The sequence below is a fragment of the Atractosteus spatula genome, chromosome 12, assembly GCF_055471065.1.
Source record: "Atractosteus spatula isolate fAtrSpa1 chromosome 12, fAtrSpa1.hap1, whole genome shotgun sequence".
Lineage (NCBI taxonomy): Eukaryota > Metazoa > Chordata > Actinopteri > Semionotiformes > Lepisosteidae > Atractosteus > Atractosteus spatula.
The window spans coordinates 30,249,526-30,275,081 of NC_142717.1; the positions used below are offsets into that span (position 1 = coordinate 30,249,526).

The 25,556-nt window shown below is 39.9% G+C and overlaps 1 protein-coding gene across 1 annotated transcript; it reads left to right on the plus strand.

Moving 5' to 3' along the window:
• The first annotated feature begins 122 nt into the window (after positions 1 to 122).
• On the plus strand, positions 123 to 25,420 carry ptdss1a (phosphatidylserine synthase 1a). The gene is made up of 13 exons (XM_088929093.1): positions 123 to 433; positions 2,696 to 2,787; positions 3,825 to 3,869; positions 4,200 to 4,324; positions 5,001 to 5,159; positions 8,818 to 8,969; positions 11,098 to 11,239; positions 12,681 to 12,793; positions 14,234 to 14,299; positions 17,579 to 17,678; positions 17,788 to 17,856; positions 19,405 to 19,471; positions 20,990 to 25,420. Exons 1-13 carry the CDS (start codon positions 123 to 125, stop codon positions 21,082 to 21,084), a joined length of 1,536 nt encoding a protein of 511 aa, XP_088785219.1. The 3' UTR covers positions 21,085 to 25,420.
• The last annotated feature ends 136 nt before the right edge of the window (positions 25,421 to 25,556 follow it).

Here is a 25,556-nt window from a genome sequence, read left to right on the forward strand (position 1 = left end):
CTGGGAGGTTTTGCCTTCAGAATAAACAGGGATGGTAGAAATTGATACTTTCAATCCTAAACCTAGCGTTAAAAAATGTATAATAATTAATGAACGCTTTAGAACAGTGTTCCGTCTCTTCGATGTGCCTTAATATTGAACAAAACTCTCCTGTCCCCCTCCGCCGGTCGGTTTGGACAAGCCAGCGAGTCCAACTGACAGGAGCGGAGCCAAGGAAGAGCAGCAGGGAGGGGGCAGACGGCACCACCGCAGAGATGGCGGCTGCAATGGGGTCTACCACCCTGAGCAAAGATGATGTGAACTACAGGCTGCATTTCCGCATGATCAACGAGCAGCAAGTGGAAGATATCACCATCGATTTCTTCTACAAGCCCCACACCATTACCCTCCTGACCTTCACCGTCGTCAGCCTGATGTACTTCGCCTTCACCAGGTGAGCGACCAGCTTCGCCCCCGGCCAGCGGTCCGTCTCGGTCGCGGGAGGGGGCAGCTGGAAGCGCTGCAGCGCCGCGAGGCTCCAGATGCGCTGCGTAGCTCCTTTTTAAAAAAACAAGGAGGAAAAACACTGTAATAGTTGATTCGTTTACTGCAAACGAAGTCGTGAACTGAACCGCAGTTAACGGTTCATCTTGCCCCGTTTTCTGATCGAACCGTGTATATCTGAGGTCCTGTAATTAGCAGTTACCATGGTAATAATGTGTAGACTCGCGTACCTGCGTGAAAGTCCGGTGTGCATGTACATATATATTTAGTCTTCTAATAATTAGCCATTCCCCAGGATGCACGGGGGTGTGGAACATGTTTAATGCATGCAGAGTCCTCATGTTAAGATTTGGCTAGCTTACATGATCCGAAACTGTTGCAAACATTCACGTGGCACATTTTTTCAAACCCTCTTACGATTGATGGTACAACTGTATGTACGATTGTAAAATATATACGTACATATTTGTAGCTCTGCGTGCAACTTTACAAGAGAGGCAAAAAACCCCGTTAAGTCTATTTGTGTTTGTTGACCTCCACGGCATGATTATGTTCAATATTAGAGTATTGATCCATGTCTGTAGAGACGCTGTTTTTTCCCTGTACATTTTAAAGTAATTTTCCGTGAAGGAGGGGAATCCCGAGTTTTGGTAGTGTGTTCATAAAACGTGTGTTTAAAGCAGCGGTCTTGAACGCTTGAACGGGAAAGACGGGTGTGCAGCGGGTTTTCGGGGCTCTCTGCTTGGTTGGGTGACAGTGACATTGACCCCCCCCACTCCCCACCAGCAGCACCGCCCTGACGGTTCACCTTCACCGCCGCCTGTCTGCGCCTGGGGGTGTCATGGCGACAGATGTGTCAGCGCTGCTGGTGGGTAGACGGAGTTTTGAGGAACTGACCTGGCACGCACGGGGCCGCCTTCATCACTATTTATATACCTCGAGCGCTTAGTTTGTTTCCACTGGGGTTTTTGGCTGTCAGTGGTTATAGAGCAGACATTGTCCCGGGCCGGCTTGTTGTACTGCTGCTTGGAACGAATTCCTGCATCACATTGATCTCTTATGTGAAAGACAAAATCCAGACGTTGAGTTCGATGAAAATAACATTTACTCTGTGCAACGTTTAAGAGATTTTGCTCTTTTGTAACGGCATAATTAGTCTGCTGGGCAAGAGTCAGGGGTGGCTCCTTGGCGCAGTGTTCAGCAGTGCTGCTTCGCAGTGCTGGGGCCCAGGGTTCAGTTCCTGGGGTGCTATCTACATAGACTTTGTATGGTTTCCTTCCACAGTTTAGAGATCTACTGGCAGGTTAATTGGCATTTTGGAATATAGGCTACAGCTTCCCCACAACCCAAAACTGGATGAAGCCGTTAGAAAATGGATGGCTTGTCAGGGAAAGGCAAATAGGTCATTCTTAACAGCACTGTCTCAAGTTCTGAAAGAACTTTTCTTGGGAACAGTGTCTGTTTCTAATGGCTGTAGATGGGTATTCATTCAAAACGTACAGTAAACAGTTGAGGGTATAACAATGTATGTGATGATGAAGTGTCCCTGATTTTGCAACAGATCTGAAAATTCCAAGATTTAGATAAGCTTTGGCAATAATCTGTATTTGTGTGTGCATGTGCTCCTCTATGGAGATTGGTGGAGAGTATGTGTTTTGTATTAGAATGAAAAAGTCCTATTTATAATCCTTCACCAGGTAACCTGCATCAGGTAGCACTCATTTCATGCAGAAATGAGTTGATCATGTCTGTGAAGTTTGTTGTATGATTAAAGTAACAATTACTAATGTACTGCCAAATAATGTATCCTGAAAAAAACAGACTTAAGTTTTACAGTTAATATTTAATGGCCAAAAGAGATCTTCCTGTATATAATACATCAATGTTCTGCTCCCACAGACACGCAGAAAATCGATAGGACGGTCCTCACTCTGTACCTTAAAAACTATTAGTGATGTTCCAGGTTTAGAACTTGATATTAAAGTTCATTTACTGGTAATGTTCCAGATTAATGACCTTTAAATTTAACTTAATTGTCCAAGATTGTTTTTGTGATAAACATATCCAGGAATAATATGTACTTTCTCAAAATAACAATGGGCCTGTTTCATTGTGAATTGTATTGTGTTAAAATAGTACTTAACGATTCTGATTCATTATGAAATTATCAGTTTGGAGTATGCCTTATTCTTTCTTTTGTCCTTTTTGAAAGGAATGACTCAGACCCAGACAACAATCTCTGGATTGGGCTCATTTTAGTGATATCCTTCTTTCTCATCATCAGTGTACTGGCCTTTCCTAATGGTAAGTGCTTGTAGATCTGCTCTGTTAATCAAGTAGCTTTTGTAAAAGTCTAACACAACCATCAGGCTCCATTTTTGGAGCAGTCTCTTGTCTCTGTTCCACAGAACATTCAAACTATGTTATTATTCTACTAATGAGGTTTAAGTGGGCAAAATTTAGCTTTCTTTCCTGGGCTTAGTTTTATGTGTACAGTTTGTTAAACCCAATGCATCGATAAATTAACCCTGGAGAAACATAAGAACTCTTGGGGAGGCCAGTTATCATATCTTATTATGACTTAGTAGTCCATGCAGCTCGCCAGAACCAATTTCCTTCACACATCTGCCCAATTAACATTGACAGTGATTCTTCAGTATGTTCTCAAATCATTATGCGAAAGAAGCCACCTACCTAACCATTAGGAACACTAGGCAAATGAGTAAAGAAATGGGTTGTGTTGCGTATGTAAAGTAAATGTCAGCAGTTCTTTAACTGGTTGGTCTACTCTGGTCTGTTTCTAGAGCAGTCTTTTTTTAATGTGGTGATGAAAATTGCACATAATAGTTGAAACGTGGTCTTGCTGGTGCAATGTGCGATGTTGAAATAACGTCCTTTAATAATAAATGCTGAATTTGCATTGCAGTTCTAAATTTTAGGTTTGCCCAGCTTGTCTAGAAGATGCACATGATGTGTCAGGATAGACTGAGGCTTTTTTCTTGTAAGTAGCTTCTTCAAGCTACGTATATACTGTGCATCAGACAAACCTTATAACTATTTCAGCATGTTTCCTTTTAAAAAGAATAAGGATTTTAAAAGGACACATGCTGAAATAGTTAGAAGCTTTGTCTGATGTTCAGAACGTGATCAAGTAGTTCAGGTGGGTAGCTGTGTCAGCATGTGTAGGCTGCAAAGGAACCAGTAATAGGTTTATTCCACGCTGAAAAGAGAAGAAAGAAAATGCAATGTTTCGGCCGTGGAGCCTTCTTCAATGCCTGCGAGGATATTGAATACTTGGATCAGGGCTTCTTGTAATCGTCTATCATATCATTTTGTTTTAGGACCATTTACTAGACCACATCCAGCAATATGGCGCATGGTTTTTGGTGAGTACACATTCAAAGCTTTTACAGAACAAAATCGGCACATTCTTCAAACTAGACACTACATGTCTACATTTGACTCTAAAAATAAACATTCTAGTGCTTAAAAATGCTTTAAGCCCTTGTTTAATAACTTTCATAGACAATTTTCAAAAACAGTTCAAATTATGTGTATTTAATAAATAGTGTTAAAGTACTGCAACAGTCCACATTGTACCATTGGAGGATCTATAATTCTAATGTAATGGTTATTATTGATCCAGTTACCTTATTAAATAAAGTTACTCCCTGTGTCTCTAGCCTGTAGTGCTGACAGGAGTCTTGTTTCTACAGGTCTGAGTGTCCTTTACTTCCTCTTCTTGGTGTTTGTGATCTTTCTGAACTGGGAGCAAGTCAAAGGGCTGATGTACTGGCTCGACCCCAACTTGCGCTATGCCACTCGCGAGGCTGACATCATGGTAAGTAAAATCCCACTCCATCGTGATATTCTGTTTCCGGTGTCCATACCAGCAGGGTTTGAACCAAGTGCTGTCTTCTGTACTAGATATGTGCTGCATAGAATTCGTCATGAACATTAATTAGGGAATGCAAGTGGAGGTTCACCCCACCAGTGTGGTGTTTCAGTCATTCACTTGACTTTCAGATGAATTTTACCTGTAATGTGAAATATTTTGCCTGTTTCATTATTAGTAGGTTCCCCAGATAGAACTGCCTTCTGCACTTAGTTTCCTTCTAACCTATAAATCATAACCTATGATTAACACTTCCAACTGAGCAGTAAATTAGATAAGTTGGGCTTGTGGATAAAAAATAATAAAAGCTGATTTAAAATGACGAGCCCTGAACATTAAACATCAGGTCTTTTGCAGTGAATGTGTGTTCTGGCCTTTGCTCTGAGAATGTAATCCAATGAAATGTGATTAGCGTATTTAAAGAGATAATACCAGTTCCTAATGAGAGGTTTCTAAAGGACTCTCAGTGTAGATAGCTTTGTTGATTTTTCCAAGAGGATTACTGAGTATATGGCAGTACCGTAATAGCCCCAGAGGCGCTAGGAATGCAGACTGAACTTTCTTTTTGACAACATGTACTGTTTAAAACAAAACTGTCTCTTGTCTTGTGCTCGCCGTTTAGGAATACGCAATCAACTGTCACGTCATCACCTGGGAGCGGATTCTCAGCCACTTTGACATCTTTGCCTTCGGACACTTCTGGGGCTGGGCCATGAAGGCTCTTCTGATCCGCAGTTACGGGCTGTGCTGGACGATCAGCATAACCTGGGAGCTGACAGAGGTACCGTACTGCTGGCGAAAAGAGCACTAATCCAGCAGGGCTTTCTAGGCGTCCTTAAGATCGGCAGCTGAGTTTGATGCTGAAACTCTTGAGGGTGTGCAGGACAGGTGTAGCACACTACTACAATGGAACACTTGGCTTGCTTCCATGAGATAACGCCAGTTTGTGGCAGTGATTGAATGACATATCTTTTTTGCCAACAGTTATAACGTCATCTGCAATGCTGGAAAGTTTTATCTAGGATGTTTAAGCTGCAGCTGTAAACTTCTGTTGTGAAAGATTGATCTGCCTGAAGGTGCCTGATAAGAGGACACTATATATATAAAAAAGAGAAGAGAGATCTGTTAAGGGAGCAGATTTTGTTTTCCCCTTTGCAGGTGGGTGTTTGGGGAAACAAAGGGCCACCTTTAGAGATTTTAAGAAATAATATAAATCTTACACTTAGAATGCAGTTTTTCAAAAGAACGGTTTGTGTAATGCTCTTCCATGTTCTGTGAAGATTATGTGCAAAGATTACCGAGGCTTGATGCAAAGTGACCTCTTTGTAGAAGCTCTCAAAAGCTGCCTAACTGGAAACAAAAAGAGGAAGTGGCATGCAGTGAACTTGTGCAACACAACTTGGCTTTTACACTGCCTCTTAAGTAGTCTTTCAGAAGAGTTGTTGACTGCAATGCTGTAACTGGAGCAGAAAATGGAAAGCTCGGGGAAAACAAGTACTTTAATGGTCTTTTTAATTGCTAACATAATCATTCTTCTCTCAAACTAAATTCTACAGTTTTAAAACTAAAAAATACTAAAAACTAGAGTTTTTGTTGCTTGTGATAAATAGCTGTTGCATTTTTTTTAAAAATGAAAGATAAAGACATCCGGTAGAGCTAAAACAACAAGTTTTGAATTTGCTGAAGCATTGCTCTGTGCTGCTCCAAAATTTCAAACTGCTGTAAAAAGTTTGGCTGACCTTGTCGATCCTTGTTCGTAAATCTCAATCTGGCACTTGGTCTTTTACAGTCATATCCTCCTTCGTACTCATGGAGCTGCAGGTTTCAGATTTTGCTCTGTTAATAAGCTTTTTTTGGCCTTGCTGCCAAACCCTGACTGTGACGCAGGAAATGACAGGAAGTCAGCAGTTGATTCAGCTGCCGCGTGTCTCTGTTGACTGTATTGTATTGGAACAGGCAGAAAAGGTGCATAAGTTTGGTTGATCTTCATTTTAAATGGAACACACCTTGTTGCCACAAAGAATATGATTTAATGGGATCAACAGAGAGTTGAGAACCATCTGTCCTCTTATTACAGAAAAAAAGAAGTGTGCGTAACATACATGTACACATATTCTGGCTTGTATCATTTATCAGATTTTCTTTTAGAATCTCTACAGATGTCACCTTAGGAAGAAAAATAATTTGAAATGAGCTGATAGTCATTTTAATAAAAAAAACTTTGTATTGTATTATTTTACCAATTTTTTTAGGTGGAGATATACAGTTAGTGAATTGGGCAGGAGCACTGGTTCTTTCTCACAGATATTCCTGCAGAATACTGTGGCAAACAACAGGATTCCTTTCCGCTTGACACAGCATTATTGTTGGTATTCATTTGGCAAAAAGTAACTTTATACTGTTGTGGTTTCTAAATTACGATAGCATAAATCTGTACATTTCACTGAAATGTAATAACTCATAGTATAGAAAGCATTTTTGGGTTCATCATACACTCCATCCTGTGTCTGTAAGAGTGAGGAGCAGTTAGAGGATTTTATTTAGCTTAATTAGGCATTAAGACAGCATTCATTTGCTTTAAATGGCTTGGAACGAGAGAAAACAGCAGCCACTAGTTCTCACTGTACATGACTCTGTGTTTGGTGTTTGTCTAGAAGCTGAGAGCTGGAGGGAGTTGGTCCCTCTGGTATCCTCAGAAAATCAGGCAGTGGATGGAAATTACTCTCCCAGTTGGTTTTCTGGACTTCACTGAGCAAATGTCTGTCCTATTATTCATTTTTTTTGTCACTTGCTGTGTTATACAGGCCTGCGTTTTCATTCACTTGCACTTGAGCTGTCTGGCAACATCAGTATTTCTTGATTATCGGCTTCACTTCCCCCTAACTGTTAGGATTGTTCACAAACCTTTCTGTGAAGTTGGCACAACAGGAGACCCTGTGCATGTCCCTTAAACGCATCCCTTTCTGAAATCCTCTTCCTCTGCATAAACTAAATGGTGAATGTGCTTTTATTTTGTGTAATGTGCAGCGTGCCAATGCCACGCCCTTTCAAAGTACTGCACAGTTTACAGTCCCTGTAAGAAATGCCGAGATTTGGAAAAGTTCTGACTTGTCCAATTTGGCAAGAGCATTTGTGGGTGTGAAGTTAACAGGCAGTGTTGTCCTTAAGGAACCCCTGAGATGGCGTCTCCAGGGAATTTCAGCTTCCTTAAGGCTGGTGAGTGAAGTTGACCTCTAGTGTAGGAGGTTCTTGAGCAGGTCCTTGGTGTACAGGATGATGTGAGCACTACGCATGTACTGTACTTCCCCGTACAGTACATGGGTTTACCCTGTGGTAGAGTACTTCATGGCCTTGACAGGAGTACAGGAGTTTCAGGGGCACACATACAGCACCTGCAAGTTCAGGGAGCCGTGTCTTGATAAAGCTGTCAGAAAAACATAAACACAAGGTTTAACCAATCTGATCTGCTGTGAATTAAAGTTGATTGTTATTGGTCCTTCGGAGTCATGAGTGGCATTTGTATATTTTTACATTTTATTATTTATAGATTGGCAAAATGGTCCTTGTACGTTCATTGAAAAGTTAGTTTTCCTATTGGGGAAAAATACAGTCCTACGGGAACCTTGTTTTTTTTGTTTAGCTTTTCTTTGAGCAGTAATAAAAATGTTAAATGTAATTGTTTATTGCCAAACCTAAGTGGGGAGGGCTTTGTTGTGAGCGTGGTCATAGATCGGTTTTTAAGTGGCAGCACAAGAGCAATTGACAAGTGAAGAAACTTGAAATGTATTTTGAATTGCTGTGAACAAAGTGGTAACTCCATTCTATTGTGAACAAAAAGACACCACAAAACACAGTGTCCGGATGGCGCCGGTGCTGGGCACCATCTGAGTTGGATGCTGCATCACTGCCATGTATCCAAGAGGGACATCGTGGATATAGCTATCGTTTAGGAGGATTTTGCTGGTCTACAGAGATCTGCATTGAGTACTGACAAACAGATGGCATGATGGCTGGATTAATACCCTTATTCATTTATTCCTTTTTTTAATTCTATAATGTTAGCATGCCCAAAGGGGTTGGGCAGCCAGTTGACCTTGGACCCCCAGAGGTTTCTATTCTCCTTACTAAGGAGTTTTTGGTTCCTTTCCTCCATTGTCTTCTGGTCTTTTCTGTTCTGTATTCACAACATGTATGGTCACTTGCTTTGTTAAGCACCTTGGGGCAACCTTGTTGTGAAAGGCGCTTTATAAAAATAAATTGAATTGAAAACGATCCCACATGTCACCGCCGTGTGAGAGAGGAAGGCGCTGCACCTGTGTCTCAAATCCTGAGGCACTGCCTTGTGAAACTGCTGGCTCTGCACTTCCAAACGCTTCCTCTAGGGGGCGTGTCCTGACCTGAGCTGTGAATCCTCATGTTCCACCGTCTTTGTTCAACAGCTGTTCTTCATGCACTTGCTGCCCAACTTTGCCGAGTGCTGGTGGGATCAGGTCATTCTGGACATCCTGCTCTGCAATGGGGGCGGCATCTGGCTGGGAATGACCGTGTGCCGCTTTTTGGAGATAAGGACATACCACTGGGCCAGCATCAAGTAGGTTTGCACCTTTTTTTGGGGGGGATTACAACCAAGTGAAACCCACCTCTGTGATGGGAATGTTCTGTTTTTTATCCCAATCAAAAATATACAGTTGGATTCCTTTTGTGTGTGGTAAAGGGTTAAATTATACTAACATAAAAATACGATACCTGCCTTTAGCCAGATATGCACAAAAACCTGAGATCAATTACAGTATGTCTTTCAGCATCAAAATGTTCCTTCTAGCATTTTTATCATCTTCTGTTTAATGGCTAGAACAGAAGTGTTTAAGATTAAAATGCTGCTTTTTTATCATTATATTTTTCAGTATTGCAATTTGAAAACGGACTAATCTAAAACCTTTTTTTTCTTCATATTTTGCCAATTTTGAGAAACTGAGCAGCTGCTTCTCTGAAGTAACAACCGTAAAATGTAGCAGATGGTGCGAAAGTACTACTGTGGACAGTGATAATCGGATTTCACCATAGGGGCCTCTAGATCTCCACATGCATGTTCAACTATAACCCTTGACTTTACTGATGGTGTGTTTTCCAGTTGAAAGACTGGAAGAATTAAGGTTTTAATGTGTTCTACCGCAGCTGGTACGAACCCTTGCCAAAAGAAGCATTAATTCAACCTGAAATAGTTGTGCTACACGTTACAGATTTGTTGACTAATAATTCTGTTGAACCAGTAGGATGGGAAGAGCCAGCATAGTCGCTCTGAAGCTGGATGCAAATAGCTAAGTGCTCAAAATAGTCTGAGTGTGAGCAACACCTTTACAATTAAAAATGTCAATGGAGAAGGCTGGTGCTAATTAGTTATTTCAGATAGCAAAAGCTTTGGTCGGTAAAAATGGTCAGCCTGTTCACAACTTGCAGATTTATTTGAGGTATTATTCAGTCTGATGGGGTTGACATTGTTTTAACTACCTAATGTCTGCTGATCTGCATTTTATTGTCTCGACAATTTTGTGATCTTAATTAAACATTCTAAACACCAATTTGAAACTGTTCATCCTAAGTTCATATCAGAGGTTTGCTATTTCAGAAAAACAGACTGAATGAAAGAATGATAACAAACTTCAGAGAAGTAGTATGTGGCAGGATAGATATGGAATTAGCAGAGAATGGACTGAAACAATTTAAAGAGAGTTGAAGCTTAATGGTGCTTTCAAATAGTCCTTAAAACACAAGGAATTAAAAGCTATATGTGATCTGTATTTGAATATTAGTTGTTGATAGTGATCAGAGGCTGCTCAGAGTGAATCCTGTATTGGCCTTATCAGTCAATTTTGGGGTTAATGGAAGATCATGAGTCTTCACCTTGAGGGAAAGCCAATGGTAATAGTTACATGAATTCCAGCAGAGCCACCTAAAGCACCTAATGTATAGTGATTGACTGACTGTGGTTCGCGGTTGTAGAATAACCATGTCAATAAGCGTTGAATATGAAAGACTAATGGAATCAAACAATCAGAAGAGCCTTCGATGATAGGAATCCATCTAATCTTTTGTGCTCATTAGATTCTGTTTCTCCATAGTCCTAAGAGCGGGTACTTGGCTCAAAATGACACCCTTGGAAAAACAGTCCATTTCAGTTTTGCAGCATTAAATGCTGAAAAGATGTAACTCTGCAAGTCAGTCATGCCAAGAAAAAAAAACAAAGAACCAACTAGGAGAAAAGGTCAATGTTTTCCTATCCAGGATTAACCTCTTTACCTTCTTCTTAGTTCAGCACCTTTTCTTTGTCAGCTTTTATAATGTCATTTTTGGACGTATCTGTACAGTATATGTTTGAGCTTATTAAAGATATGAATTGCATTTTCGATTGTTTTATTTAGTTTGCTTATACTTTCTCATGAATCTTTAGGGCAGTGATATAAAAGTATTTCCACCGAGTTTCACAGTCATCACTCTCTGCCAGGATGGGGCGTCTGTGCCCTTTGAGGGAAGCTCCGAGTAAATATTGAAATAAGTTCTATATATAACTTTATAATAGTGCCCTCTGGTCAGTGGCGCGTGTAGTGGGGGAGGGGCAGAGTGCCACAGATGTTCTATGTTGACGCACATGTGCTGAGTGATGGGAAGGGCCTGGATGGCTGAAGTAACCAGTGGTTTCTGTTGGTGCCCGTCTTGTCCAGGGACATTCACACCACTACAGGCAAGATTAAACGAGCAGTGATGCAGTTCACCCCCGCCAGCTGGACCTACGTGCGCTGGTTTGACCCCAAGTCGTCCATTCAGAGAATCGCTGGAATTTACCTCTTCATGATAATCTGGCAGGTAGGCTTCACTCCACTGTTGCGCACCATCCAGCAACTGCAGATCGGGCGGGAAAACTCCCAACAAATCACAGGAGTGTTTTTTTCCATTTTAAGATTCCAGAAATCGTTCTCCCAATCACTTCTCAAAATGCCCTGTGTATGCGGTAGACTTGCATGCAGGTTCTAGAGCAGTGGAAACAAGGAATTTTGAGAACTGTAAGAAATTCAAAGCCTTTGAAATTTGTGTTAGGAAGCCTCACAGATTTGGAAGTATGTGCCTCTTCTCAATTTGTGTTGCCTCTTAAAATTCTGGAATACTGTGGATGGCCCTGCAGTTTGCCTTTACATTTACCTATTATTATTATTATTGTGTTTAGTTTGCATTATTATTATTCTGCCATAGTCCATAATAGACATAGCAATCAAATTTTAGATCAGAATACTAAAAGGAAATCCAGATCCAATTCTGTTTAATTGTTGTAGTCATCTCTTTGAGAATTGAAGAGGAGATATCAAGATTTCTCTGATCCAAAACATCAAGGTCACTCTGATCCTACTTTGAAAGTAGATTTAGCTGAGAAAGGATCATTTAAGTTTTATTTGAATTATAATAAAAAAAAAGACATTCAAAGACTGCATCATATTTGTAATTATTTATATGGTAATAATAAGAATTAATAATAATTGCTTACACTTATTTAGCGCTTTTCTGGACACTCCACTCAAAGCGCTTTACAGGTAATGGGGACTCCCCTCCACCACCACCAATGTGCAGCATCCAATTGGATGATGCAACGGCAGCCATACTGTGCCAGAACACTCACCACACATCAGCTATCAGTGGGGAGGAGACCAGAGCAATGACGCCAATTCATAGATGGGGATTATAAGGAGGTCATGATTGGTAAGGGCCAATGGGAAATTTGGCCAGGACGCCGGGGTTACACCCCTACTGTTTTCAAGAAACGCCCTGGGATTTTTAATGACCACAGAGAGTCAGGACCTTGGTTTTACGTCTCATCCAAAGGACGGCGCCTTTTTACAGTATAGTGTCCCCGTCACTATACTGGGGCATTAGGACCCACATAGACCGCAGGGTGGGCACCCCCTGCTGGCCCCACTAACACGTCTTCCAGCAGCAACCTTAGTTTTGCCCAGGAGGTCTCCCATCCAGGCACTGACCAGGCTCACATCTGCTGAGCTTCAGTGGGTTTCCAGTTGTGAGTTGCAGAGTGATATGGCTGTTATATAGATATGGTATTTTGTGTTGTCTCCCTACGCAGTTGATTTTAAATATATTAGCAGTACATTGGTAAAGTTTTGAAAAGAATTGATGCAGTCATCTCTTATTGATCATATAAATGTGAACTTATCCTCATAAGGCAAATGAGAACAGCGTTGTAAATACACTGTTTACATTTTGTTCTTTGCTTATAATGACCACACTTCGTATTTTTCAGCTTACGGAGTTGAATACATTCTTCCTGAAGCACATCTTTGTGTTCCAAGCCTGTCACGCTCTGAGCTGGTGCAGGATTCTCTTCATAGGGATCATCACTGCCCCCACCGTACGGTAAAGTAACCATTCTGCCTTTCCTTCCTTCATTGCAAGCTGCTTTTGGGTTGAGAGAAAGTCAAGTCTGCCTAGGAAGACACCCAGCAGTGCCCCTTGAGATGCTTAGAGTGGCTTCATGTTTCCACCATGAGGGGCAAAAGAAAAGCCGTTCTGTTACCCTACAGTATGTGTGACCATTGTTACCCCCTGTTGAAAATTGATCTTAAAGCATTTCCTGTGCTTTGTGAAAACCAGGGTCTGACACTGCAAAGACAGTGATGTCAAGCTGGATCGGTGCAGAGGCCCATTGTATCTGGACTGGAAACATGTCAAGATGAAAGTCAGGTGTATACTGTAGTACAGTAAAACCTTGATTATAACAGACTTCTGATATAAGGGACAGTCTCTGATATTCTTGACTTTTGTCAGGGCCCATCGGACATTTGCTAGATCAACAGACGGTGTCTGTTAAACCTAAATATATCAGGTATTGATTCATTTAGCTATTTATTAACAGTAACAGCAGTGTATATTTTATCATTCTGGTTATTATGAATTATTGCATACATGATCACTACATATAAATGACAGAATATGAAGAATTCATAATATGAAGAATGGTGGTGATGTTGTGGGCCGATATAAAGGCTCCAGCAAAGAAGTGTACAGTGTGCAGTGAACTGAGAAAAAAGCAGTTCATACATTTGAAGAACAGTAAGTTTTAATACAGCGTTGTATTCAAACTTTTCAATTTATTACCATACATTTTGTAATAAATATGCATATCTGTGCAAATACATAAAACGTTTACAAACATTTACAAAGCAATTGCATCCGTCTTCCCAGTCTGTTCATGCTCTGACTCGCAGCAGCATACCTGGTCTTCGCCCTTATACCAAGCAGCGTTTCTCATGTTTACTTCAACGTTTCATTCACTGTGCTGATTTGACCAGATGCACTCTGCATTTGCTATAATCATCCACAATCAATGCAGCTGGCAGAAAGTACAATGATCTTACTATTGATAATCTCCCCTTTTAATGGGATGAAAGGCATCATAAGAGCCGGAATGTAAAAATGTCATGTTCAATGAAAGCATGTTATCATTGCAGTTTGCTTGTATGGACCTAAATCAAGAAAAACATTTTTACATCTGTTTTAGGTTTTGCAAACTGTAAACGTAGCACCAGGTTTAATAGCACCGGTGCTGCATGCTTTCAAGCTTGTTGGAGTATTTTGAATAAATTCACCAAGGCAGGTGTGTAGAAGCATAATAGGTTATTGTGCTTTATATTCTTAAGAATAAAGTCTCACAGCTAATTTAACCAAGATCTTTCATCTCTTCCATTGTATAAATTAGCATTAATCTTATTGTAACAGTGCATGATGCAATGAAATAGGTACTTGTGTTAGCTGTCAGGAACGTTAATTCAGTCTACCTGTTTCTCTTTATTTCAGGCAATACTATGCATACCTCACAGATACACAGTGTAAAAGGGTGGGAACTCAGTGCTGGGTATTTGGGTAAGTAAAGTTAATCCTTTATGAAATATTATTTTGAGTGGGCAGTAAGCATTATTTTTACCTGTGTTGTATTATTTAGGTTTTAAATATTAATGAATTTAAGAATTCATTAACAAATGAATTTGGGCGGTGCGGTGGCTCTGTGGCTAAGGATCTGTGCCTGTGGCTGTAAGGTTGCCGGTTCATATCCCACGGATGGCAGAGGAATCCTACTCCGTTGGGCCCCTGAGCATGGCCCTTAACCCCAACCGCTCCAGGGGCGAAGTATAAATGGCTGACCCTGTGCTCTGACCCCAAGCTTCTCTCCCTGTCTGTGTGTCTCATGGAGAGCAGTTTAGAGTATGCGAAAAGACAAATTCCTAATGCAAGAAATTGTATATGGCCAATAGAGTGATCTTATCTACGTCTCGTAATCTTTAGAACAGTTTAAAGTATATTTTTATATTGTATATTTTATATTATATTGATTTAATTCTGAGTTAGTATTTCTGACATCGTAAATGGCTTATTCATTTTGGGTTTAGCACATCTGCATTGAACATAGTGATGCACATTCTAAAAGCATTAGACTGGACTATATGTTACATCAACAGCTCGTTGAGCAAATATATAATGTAAATTCTGTTTGAAATTGTGACAGGATAGGTTTAATGATTGAGTAGTGTTGTTTATCAGAGATACCAATGTGTTGAACCGGTTCTGTAATTTCATAACAATTCTAGGTGAAGTAAGATTGCCAAGGGGAATTAAATAGCCATTTAAAAAAAAGGCTTGATTTTAATTAATTCAAAAATAAAAAAGATACAATTTGCTTGCGTAATCCAGATCACCTGGTTGCTTTCGACACAATTGAAGGCAGTCTGTACAAGAATGTACCTAGAGAAGGCGATCATGCGCTTCAGCAATCTGCAAACTAGTTGAGGGAGCAGGACTCCAGCTCGGTGTGGAGCAGGCCATGTTCGGGGAGGTAGAGAGCCCCCAGGACAGTTATGTCTGTGATTTTTCATAATGGTTTTTTATACAGCAGTAGTTACAAGAAGAAACAACCTCTCGCATCAGCAAAATGACTAGATCCTCTGTCGGGATGAAAAATGATGTGATCATCAGCCATGTGGGAGTAATGTTTTGACTAAATCATCGTCTTATGCGAGTCTGAGTACATCGGAGGAGGCAGTACAAGGAGTGGTGGACTGTTTAATATACAAATAAATGTTGCATTGGTCCATGACAGACATGAAGGAAGATAACTTGAATGGAGATGTTGACTTGAGCATTATGATGGCCGTTTCATTGTTTTAATCTAATTGATGGGCACTGGAAGAGACATGATGTGGAAAGGAGTCTCCTTTTATCACAAGAATACCTTTGGGGCAGATGAAAGGAAACCTTATTGTTTTGCCATTCATTTTCTGTTTCCACAAGCCAGTTAAGAAGTGACAGCTTTTTCAGCAGGGGTATTGCAAGACCAGACAGTGCTAAGATTACAATGGCAAAACAATCGCAACAGTATATCTGTTGGATCAGCTCACCAGCACCATCAGTAAAAGCACAAGCAGACACCCTTCACGAACTGGCTGCAGTTGTGCTGGAGTGGTAGAACATCCCACAGCAGTCTGTCTAGAGGCTGATCAGGTCTGAGGATCACCGCTGGCAGGATTGTCATAATGGTCAGGGACTTTATACCTGATACAAAATCTGTTTAATGTATTTATTTTTATGGGATGTTCCTTTTTGTATGCAAAACATAACTGATTATTTGATATATATATATTTTCTGTGGCTGTATAAAATTAACAAGCAGAGGTAAATTTGACACTGAAAAGCAGAAGGAAAAAACAATTCTGTGATCATCTCAGAATTTTAAAGGTGGCTCAACAGCCAGAACTGTTTTTTCTCTCTACTTTTCAGCATGGAATGAATCTGCACTTGTTCCTTTGCAGGCTGCAAACTGAAACTTTTCATTTGAAAGTGTTTTAAATATATGATTGCATCCATTAAACCTGGTTAATGTGTTTTATGCATCATTATACTGTATATGCCATGTTCCTGAGACACCCATGACTTGAAAAGGTACAGTTGCCCATAATGTAATTTCTATAGCAATTGATGTTTTATTTTCCACAACTACAAAGCGAACAGATTCAGTGGTTAAGATCATACAGTGAATCATGCATCAAGGTCCTGTATTGTAGGAGCTTTATTAGTCAACAGAGAGGACTGAAAGCACTTGGGCATCTTTACAAAAGCAGGACATTTTGCTCTGTTTCCTCAAGTGCTTTCTCTCTGATTGATGGTTTCCATTGGAGAGGATTCTGGAAGGTTGAAGAGTGGAATGAAGGAATGGTGACCATATTTAGTTTAATTGACTAGGCCTGCATAACTTCGCAAAACAAAGGACCTGTTCTTATGTCATTCCCTAAATAACATAGGCTCTTACAGATTAACGTTCCAAAGTTCAAGGCGGGCTGTGAAATGTTCTATCCTTTGTTAAAGATTCTATTTTTGCAGCTGGTTTCAACTGAGACTAAGTCTATCAAGAATGTTAATATCAATGAAGGAGTGTTAACCTTCCATCTAGTTTGGTATTTGTATAAATATCTTTCTTAACAAGTAACATATGACAAGATGTCAACAGCTGTAACCTCAGTGATGCTATTTTTGTCATCAATGTCTTATAAGTTAAAATCCTCAATGAACTGTTAGTAATATGTATAGTCTTGCATTGCGATAGGCCAAAAATGAATAATCTGTAGGCTCAACTCGCAGGCTGAACCATCAAGAATCAGTTCTTCAGTGTAGGTTTCAGTAGAAGACTTAAAGAGAAGGAACTTGAATATAGCTCCTTAGTTTAGTGAAGTCACAGAAGGTATTAAAATGTATGGAAAACTGTGCTTTTGCATCGAGAATACTATTCATCTGCGTTGTAGGTTGATTCAGAAGGAAGGCTTACTGAAAGTCCTGTACAAAATATGGGGCAGTCTGGGGTCTGGAATCTATGATGACATGCAAAAATCAAGCAAGCTTCAACGCACAGTATATGGAGCCAATATGGCATTGTTGGGAAGCATCATTACACAGGACGGAAGACTGGACTGGGTTAATGAAGATTAAACCCGTGTATTTGTTATTTGCCCATCGGATCAAATGGCTTTTTATAAAATGTATTCCTCGATTTATCACTTATAAGTTACGCAAGTTATTACATCGGCGAAAGCCTTTGGAGTTGTTACCTGGATGTCTGTAACGGTATTCTTCACATCACTCTGTTTCTGTCTGTAGGGCTATTGCGTTTCTGGAAGCCCTAGTCTGCATTAAGTTTGGACAAGACCTGTTCTCCAAAACCCAGATCCTGTATGTTGTTCTTTGGCTCCTGTGTGTGGTAAGTGCATTTATTTTCCCGTTTGTGTGCAAAAGTAATCACTCTTGTCCCATAGTGCCTTGCTGCTGCAGTATCAATGTCCGATATGCTTCCCTTGATCTCCATATAGGTCTTCATTACGTTCCTCTGTTTGTACGGAATGGTGTGGTATGCGGTACGCTCAGGACAAAGGCAGAAGGTGAGCAAAGAATATCACTTTAGTTTTTGTTTCAGACCACAGTCTGTTATGTCATGGTTTAAAATAAGATCACAGAAAATTGTATGGGAATGGATTTGGCTCCCACCTACCTTCTGTGCTTTCATTTTGTCTGTCTTTCTATCAAAACATCTCAGTACAGAGGGAGAAGTCTACCTAACCACTTATAATTCCACATCAAGTGGGATATGGGATTAGGAGTCATGTGAGTCATGTGTGAAGCTTTAGCTGTGGTCTTGGTGTCCTGAAAAGTGGCTCACCACAGATTGACCGACAGGCATGACTTTTCAGAAGTTTTATTTTCAGAATGGTATTTTCTTGAGCAACTACACTTAGTAAACCATGTGAGTGAATGAATCCAATACAGTCCAACTGCACAGTAAATAACATTACCTGAGGATTGGTCGTGTTAAACGTGAAAGTTCTTCGAGGCACCTGCAGTCTGTGCTTCCACCAGGAATCAGTGTAAAATCCTAAAAAAAACGTTAAAAAACACCAGCAGACCTATTTTGTTTCTGTCTCTTCAAATGAAAGAAAACAAATTTGGGAAATTGGCAAAACACCTGCTGTTGCAAGGACAACTTTGTATAAAACCTAATAAAGTTCGTAACTGTGTGTCTGTGTCTCATGGAGAGCAAGCTGGGGTATGCGAAAAGACTAATTCCTAATGCAAGAAATGATATATGGCCAATAAAGTGATCTTATAAGAACTTAACTCTTACAAACTGGACTGAGTTCTTAACCTAAAGCAGGTGAAGTAGAGCAGTCAAGTTGGGACTGTGGTAATGGGGTTGAACCACCAGAGGGCAGTGATGTGACAGTCCCAGGGATACATTCCTTGCATGCCTACCAGGGTACTGGGGCAATTGCTGCACCTACAGACGCCAGCTCCCTATACAAGCACTTAGGAAAGAATCTGAGTTTGTCTGCGTATATCCTCACAGTCCCTCTGGACCATGAGTACTAAAGATCGCAGGGTGAGCGATCATTGGAAAAACATTTATTGAGAACGTTGTACATCTGGTAAAGACTCATTTCATTGAGTAGCAGCCTCTGTCTTTTCCGTGTCGGCTCACCGGTAAGAAAGAAGGTGGGCAAGAGTGAGTCTGGCCATACGGAATTGACCAGGTGAGGATTTTCCACATCTACAGGGGCAGTAACAGGGAGTGAAATGGACAATGGAAGGGAGACCACTGGGGAGGCTAGGGAGTAACATAGCCCTCGGGTGGATTCATGTGCAGAGTTCGTTGCTATGCTACCACCTAACGGGGGCAATCTGTTACAACAGGGCCTGTCTGAATCCAGGACAGAGAGTACAAAAACCAGTGTGAAAAGATGGAATTGATAAATAATTCAGTTAAGGGTTCAGTTAGCCTAAATAAACTGAATAAATACGTTGCTCAGCTGTTTCTTGAAGGAAGCCAGCGTAATTCCGTAACTTTACTGATAAAGTGCAAGCTTTAAACTTTCCTTTTCACTTTTCCCATATTACTTGGTTTTAAGGGTATCATTTTTGTTTGAATTTTACAGAGCCTTTCTGAATGTGAAGAAAGCACCTACACTGAGGCACCTAGTTTGCAGTATGAGAATCTTAAAGGTTTGTGTTGCGAGCCCTGCTTGATTTGAGCAGGCATTTATAGATGAAATCTGCTCTCCGGAACCTTATTCGTACTTTCCATTATCTTAACTAGAACTTGATTTAGCAAACATTTGTGTGTATGTTTTTATAATTATTTAAATATGAACAAGTACTATACACTACTAATATCCCTGTGCAGTTTAATTAAATGTCAAATATCACCTACAGGATTAGAATATGAGTTAAAGAAGTCTTGGATTCATGATAGGTATCACCTGTAAACCCTTCTTGATTGAGGAGGCAGTGGCTGTGTTGTGAGGCGTAAAGCAGCTTGAGAGCTTGAGTTTTTTACCATCAGCAAATTTTAGTTTTTAACTGATAAATTGGCCAACGGTAAGTTTAAAGACACATCTGTCAGAAACTCTGAAAACCTGGTATTCTGCTATACAATAGTGGCCAAATTTATGGCAAGATCTAGTGTTTTTTTATTGTTTTAAATAACTGTTGCCATTAGTTTTGTATAATTTAACACAGCCTGTTAGAAATTTAAACTCATATGGAATGTGATTTCATTAGTCACTGAATCAAGGCTATCATCCTTAGACCATTTTCACGTGTTTGCACATTTGAGGATGGGAAATCCAAATGGAAGCAAGTTAGACAAATGATCTTTGGTGATCCTGAATAGGAAACATGTACACATGTGGATCACATCACAACTCAGTGTGCTTGCACATGGAGGATATTTTTGGAACCCTGGCATTTTCCCTGGAAAAAATCTGGACAATTATTATAAACTGGATAAACTGAGTAGGCCATTCATGTACCTTCTGTTTATTAATCTCTTAATTTAATATTTTGATTCATTCTACAACTAATTTAACTTGGGCATCTGACATTCATTCAGTCTCTCTTTATTTGGCAGACTGTAATATTTCAAAAGTCTCAATAGATTGATGAAAAAATGGTAGTGAGTTCCTTGTGAACAAAATAAAAAGGTCAGAATAATTGAGTTCACACAGCCTATGTGACTCTTCAGGACTTAACTTTTCCAACCTGCATGTCTTGTTTAACTAGTTGCTGCCCATGATGACTAATGTTGACAGAATTGTGCATTTATGATTCTTAGAAGATGTGGCCTATTAGACAAACATTCGCAACATTAACTACAGGAATTGAAATCTCAATCTGTTTTTTTACAGGAAGGGATATGTGGCAATGTTATGACCCAAAAGAGGAGTGTTGTAGCGAAGCTGAGTGAGAAACAGCCAGAAAAGAAAAAATCAGAATGAACTTTTATAGCTGTATATTTATGTGGGACAGCAGCTTATTTTACTGAGGTGAGGAAGGGAGCGGTTTTGTAGCAGGTCTGACTTTTCCAGATTGTTGTTTTATACCAGGTGGCCAGTGGAGAAGATAAGGTGTCTTGGCACAGTATCTTATCTTTACAAGGAGAGTAATTTGAAATACAAGAGTAAGGTTAAGAAATGCTCTTCCAGTTTCAGTGTCTCTAGCCTTGTCTTCTAATTTCTGCAGGTGAGAAAGATTCCTTAAACACTTCACACACTTCAAGACGGAAGAAGGGATCTTCAAAAACCAAAGTTGCCAATGGGTTCAGTGGAAAGAAGTAAAGCCACACTGTGTTCGGGGCTGCCGTAGTGTGCCCAGACAGACCGAGCACGGGCAGGGGAGCGGACTGACGAGACACACTTTTGGAAACTAATTAGCCTTGATGCGATGGAGAGTAATGCATCCAAAGTCAAGGGCTGGTACCTTACACAGAGGCACCTTTGAGTTGAGACCTGCTGTTGCTCTTAAAACACAGCATTTATCAGTCTGTTACAGTGTGTTCTGTCCCCTGCAATCAGCTTGTCACAAATCAGTATGTGTGTTCGTTTATTACGCTTTTAAGCAAAATCCTTTTTTGTAATGTGAACTGAAGTTTAAACAAATGGTTTGATTGAATGACTGGTTTAAGAGTGCTGTGGTAAGGTTTTTTTTTTCCTGTTTTAGACTGATCACATTAAAGCACACGCTTCATGCACTTTTTTTCTGTACTGCTAGCCGCATCCCTCTGGTTTAAGGACATAAGAAAGATTGGAAATGAAAGCAGGCCATTTGGCTTAGAGTCAAACATTTTGTCCCACGTTTCTTGAGGGAGCTCATAGTTTCACTCTAAACTGTCACGCTGGGAAATCTGTACCTCATACCCACAATAGTTCATATTCTCGTCTTCTCTGCCCTAAGTAGATTACCTTTAGTTATTATTTGTGATACTGAGTCCTTGTTTAACTGTATAGGGCTTACTCTGCCTGTACATATTAGGACTTGATTTGGATATAATATATACTCACCATGTCCTTTGTTCTAGGCTGGAGAGATTTATCACCTTTAGCATGTTTATATCTGGAAATCAACAGAGACCAGGAATTATTCTTATTGCTCTTCTTTAAACAATTTGTAAAGTAACGTCCTTTGAAAGGTATGGTGACCAAAACTGAGCACAGCATGTTAAAATGAAGCCTTACTAGTGCATTGTAAAATATGAACATAAATTCCCTTGATTTACATTTCACACTTTTTTCACACTTAATGCTCTTTACCCAAGAATTTTTCGCCTTGTTAAATGTTTATGTCCTGATGAGGACGTAAACTTGAGACACCCATGCAACCTGTAAATTGCATGTTCCAGCTTCACGTGTGGATCACTTTCCACAGAGCAAAGTTAAATGTCATTTGCCATCTGTCTGACCACTTTGTCTGTCTTTGTTAATCCTTTGCAGTTGCATTTGTGTTGGTGGCTTCCCTTGTATTTGTTTCACCTGCAAGTTGAACTAGTTTGCTAACGATACCAGCATCTCTAGACAGATAAGGATAAGCGGTGGGCCGATAATGGATCTGTGAGGTAGACTACTGCTTACAGCTACCGAATTAGAGGTCGTGCCTACCTTTCCTTTCTACCTCTATACTGGCTGTCTCCTAAAAGAGTCACTTGTTCTTCTAGTTAAACTTTCATGATAGTTTCCATAACTTCACTAGTTACAGCCATAACACTAGTGTATAGGATCTATCCTTCTCTGGAGTGCAGTGCCCACTTCTTCACCAGTAACCCACCCACACTGCAGGTCCATTAGAAAAGTGAGATATTACTGCACCAGCTGTATGACGAGGGTGAATTAGGGAGGCTCCACTGTTTAGCTAGGATTCACACCCTTTACAAACAGTGCCAAGGGTACTTGAATGGTGAAATAGTCAGGTTATAGGTTAAACATTTTCAACAGCAAGGTGCCTGCAGTCACTCTAAGGGGGGGGTGGGGCACTTGCTTTGACGTTCTGGTGCAGAGGAATGAGCGACACTGTGACACACAGGCTCTCCAGTGTGGTAAGCACGTGGGTCACCTAGATAGCTTGACCGATTTGGCCTGATCTTTTGCTCGTGGTGGTGTGCTCTCAAAATTCTTACATTGTTTTTTTTACATACTGTACACTAGTTACATAGTTAATGGCTGAATTTGTATGGTAGCAGAGGTCAGTCAACTGTGGCTCAAACTCTTGGATCTCAGACTGGAGATTCTTAGCTTCCCGGCAGTATTGATAGATGAAGTCAGTGGACTTCACGTATTCATCCGGGATACCCAGCTGCAGACCACACACTACAGTAACCTTTGTCAACATAGTAGAGTGCAGTGAGCTTACCATCAGTCACTAAAGTGGAACTCTAGCAACTAGACACTCCTGACAAATCCTCACTCTGGGATTTACTCTGGTGAGGTGCTATGAATTGAGGTCTCCCAGGTCAGACAGGCCCTATCATTGGTGGACTGTGACTGTAACTTCTTGCCAAGTGAGAAATTGCTGGCTGTGCCTGTGTGGCACCAGATTTGATATTCAGCTCATTAAATCACCTCATCACCTCTGGCCAATCAGCTCTCACTAATGAGGTGATTTAGTGCTGATGTGACAAAGTCTCCTGAGTCTGTATCACTCGGATACATTGGAATGATGTAACACTTAATATCTAAAATCCATGTACTTTATTTTGCAAAAATCATTGATTCTTAAATGATGGCATTTCTTTGGATGCTAAAGTATGTTTTTAAAATATCATTTTTGTTAGCCAAATTCGAGGTGACAAAAAATGTAGTCCTTAATTATTTATTGCACCTAATTGCTTTACACTAAGTGAGTTCTTGGAGCTCACAAGAAAAAAAATATTCTACTTGTAAAACGGTAACAAAACCAGAAATGTTAACTTTGTACATAGGGATGTACCTTTGTTTCTTTCCACTGTTTCTACTGAAATTGTTTAATTTCGCCTGAAAATGAAAGTTTAAGTGTAATGTCATGATACTGTAAGCTTGACAAGTCTGAATTACATTTGAATATTTTTATATGGAATTTGGGCTTTTATTATCAGTCATTCCAATTTCTAAAACCATTTTTAACTGAATTGTGGTGTATTTTTTACGTAAAATTCAAAAGAGCAATGAATGGCAATTTCAGACAATGGCTTAATTTGTCTCAAGATACAAGACAAATACTGTAGAATAAAACTGAAGAACGCAATATTTGTGAGAGAATAAGAGTTGATCTGTTGAGATTTTGGTTATTGTTATTATTGGTAATTGTTACAATAATGCCTCTGGAGATTCACAGACAAAAACAGAACTTCCCAGGCAAATATGTCAAGATATATTCATTTTGTTACTGACATTCACCTCGAACACAATCAAAAAATCTAAGCAGCTTTCATTGTTGTGGGCCAGCAGTACAAAAACGCTCAAGTTTATTGTTCAGTGTTTAACGATCTGAATTGTTTCTTTTCTTCATCTATCCCACCATGATCATCTGTAGTATTAGGTGTGTGATTATAACACCTGGGAAAGTCTAATTTCCCATGCAATAATAAAAATGAAAATGTATATAAAATCAGAAATTAATGGCTCATCTTCAATACACTTTCTTTTAATGGGAGTGAGGCGAAAGAGGGTCTCATTTCATCCCACAGCGAATCTTTCCCATTTTCAGGAAAAGGTAAAAGAGGACGCAAGTTTAAGAGAGGGTCTTATAACTTGCCACTCGGCTCCCTGTGGTTTGAGAAGTCTGAAATTGGCTTTTTGGTTTCTTTAAAATGTACTGCACTGTCTTCTTTTGGCATGCTCTGGAAACAAAATGCTTCAAGGAATTTTTTTCTGCCGTCACTTGCGATTTTGTGTCAGTCAATCTAAATTTAAAGCTGAGAGAAGCTCAACAAAACTGCCGTTTTGCTGTTTGCATGTAAATGTGGCAAAGTTGATCGATGTTGTCCTCTGTGTAAAAAATAAAATCAAAAATTTGGAAGTGTACTGAAGAGATGAGTTTTAAAAAAAACAAATACGGATGGCACAGCCCTGTTGAAATGCTTGAGTGTTATTTTTTCTTGTTGTTTTCATAGTACAAAGCGGCTCTCTTAACAGTTATTTGCAGGGTCTGTGCCAATGATGTATAAACTTGTATTTTCCTTTACAGTATTGGTCTGTAGTCAGTTCCTAGCTGGCTCTGTTGGTCATGGGATTATTTAAAACTATATGATCTTTCCAATTACACTTCCTGGCTTAACTAGATAATGGAGTATGCTAAATCGGGAAGAATCCGCTGATGACAACCGTATGGAAAATATGCTAAATTCACGGTCTGTGGTGCGGACCACTCTGTGCGCATAGAGAAATGTGGATCTGATATGGAAAGAGAATCCAATCTGTAAAAAGGTTATGGTCTTTTAAGTGGTTACAAAGGCCCTGTTAGTTATTTACATCATGCAATTTATCTTATTTTCCCCAGCATCTACAGTGGACATTGTAAGGCATGGGTGGGGAACTGGCCAGTAAAGAAATCTGAATATTTAAGCCTGTGACTGTATCCTCAGGAAAATACAAATGATTTTGTATGTACTGAAAGTGAATGACTTCTAAATAAATTCATTAAATCTTTGTGGGGTTCTTCATCTGGAAGTTATTTTTCTTTATTAAATTGTATTTGTCTGAGCCTAGAAATTTGAAAAGACACTAGACTTGACTGATGTACTGTTTGTTGGCACCTATTGATTTATTTAGAGGAATTTTAA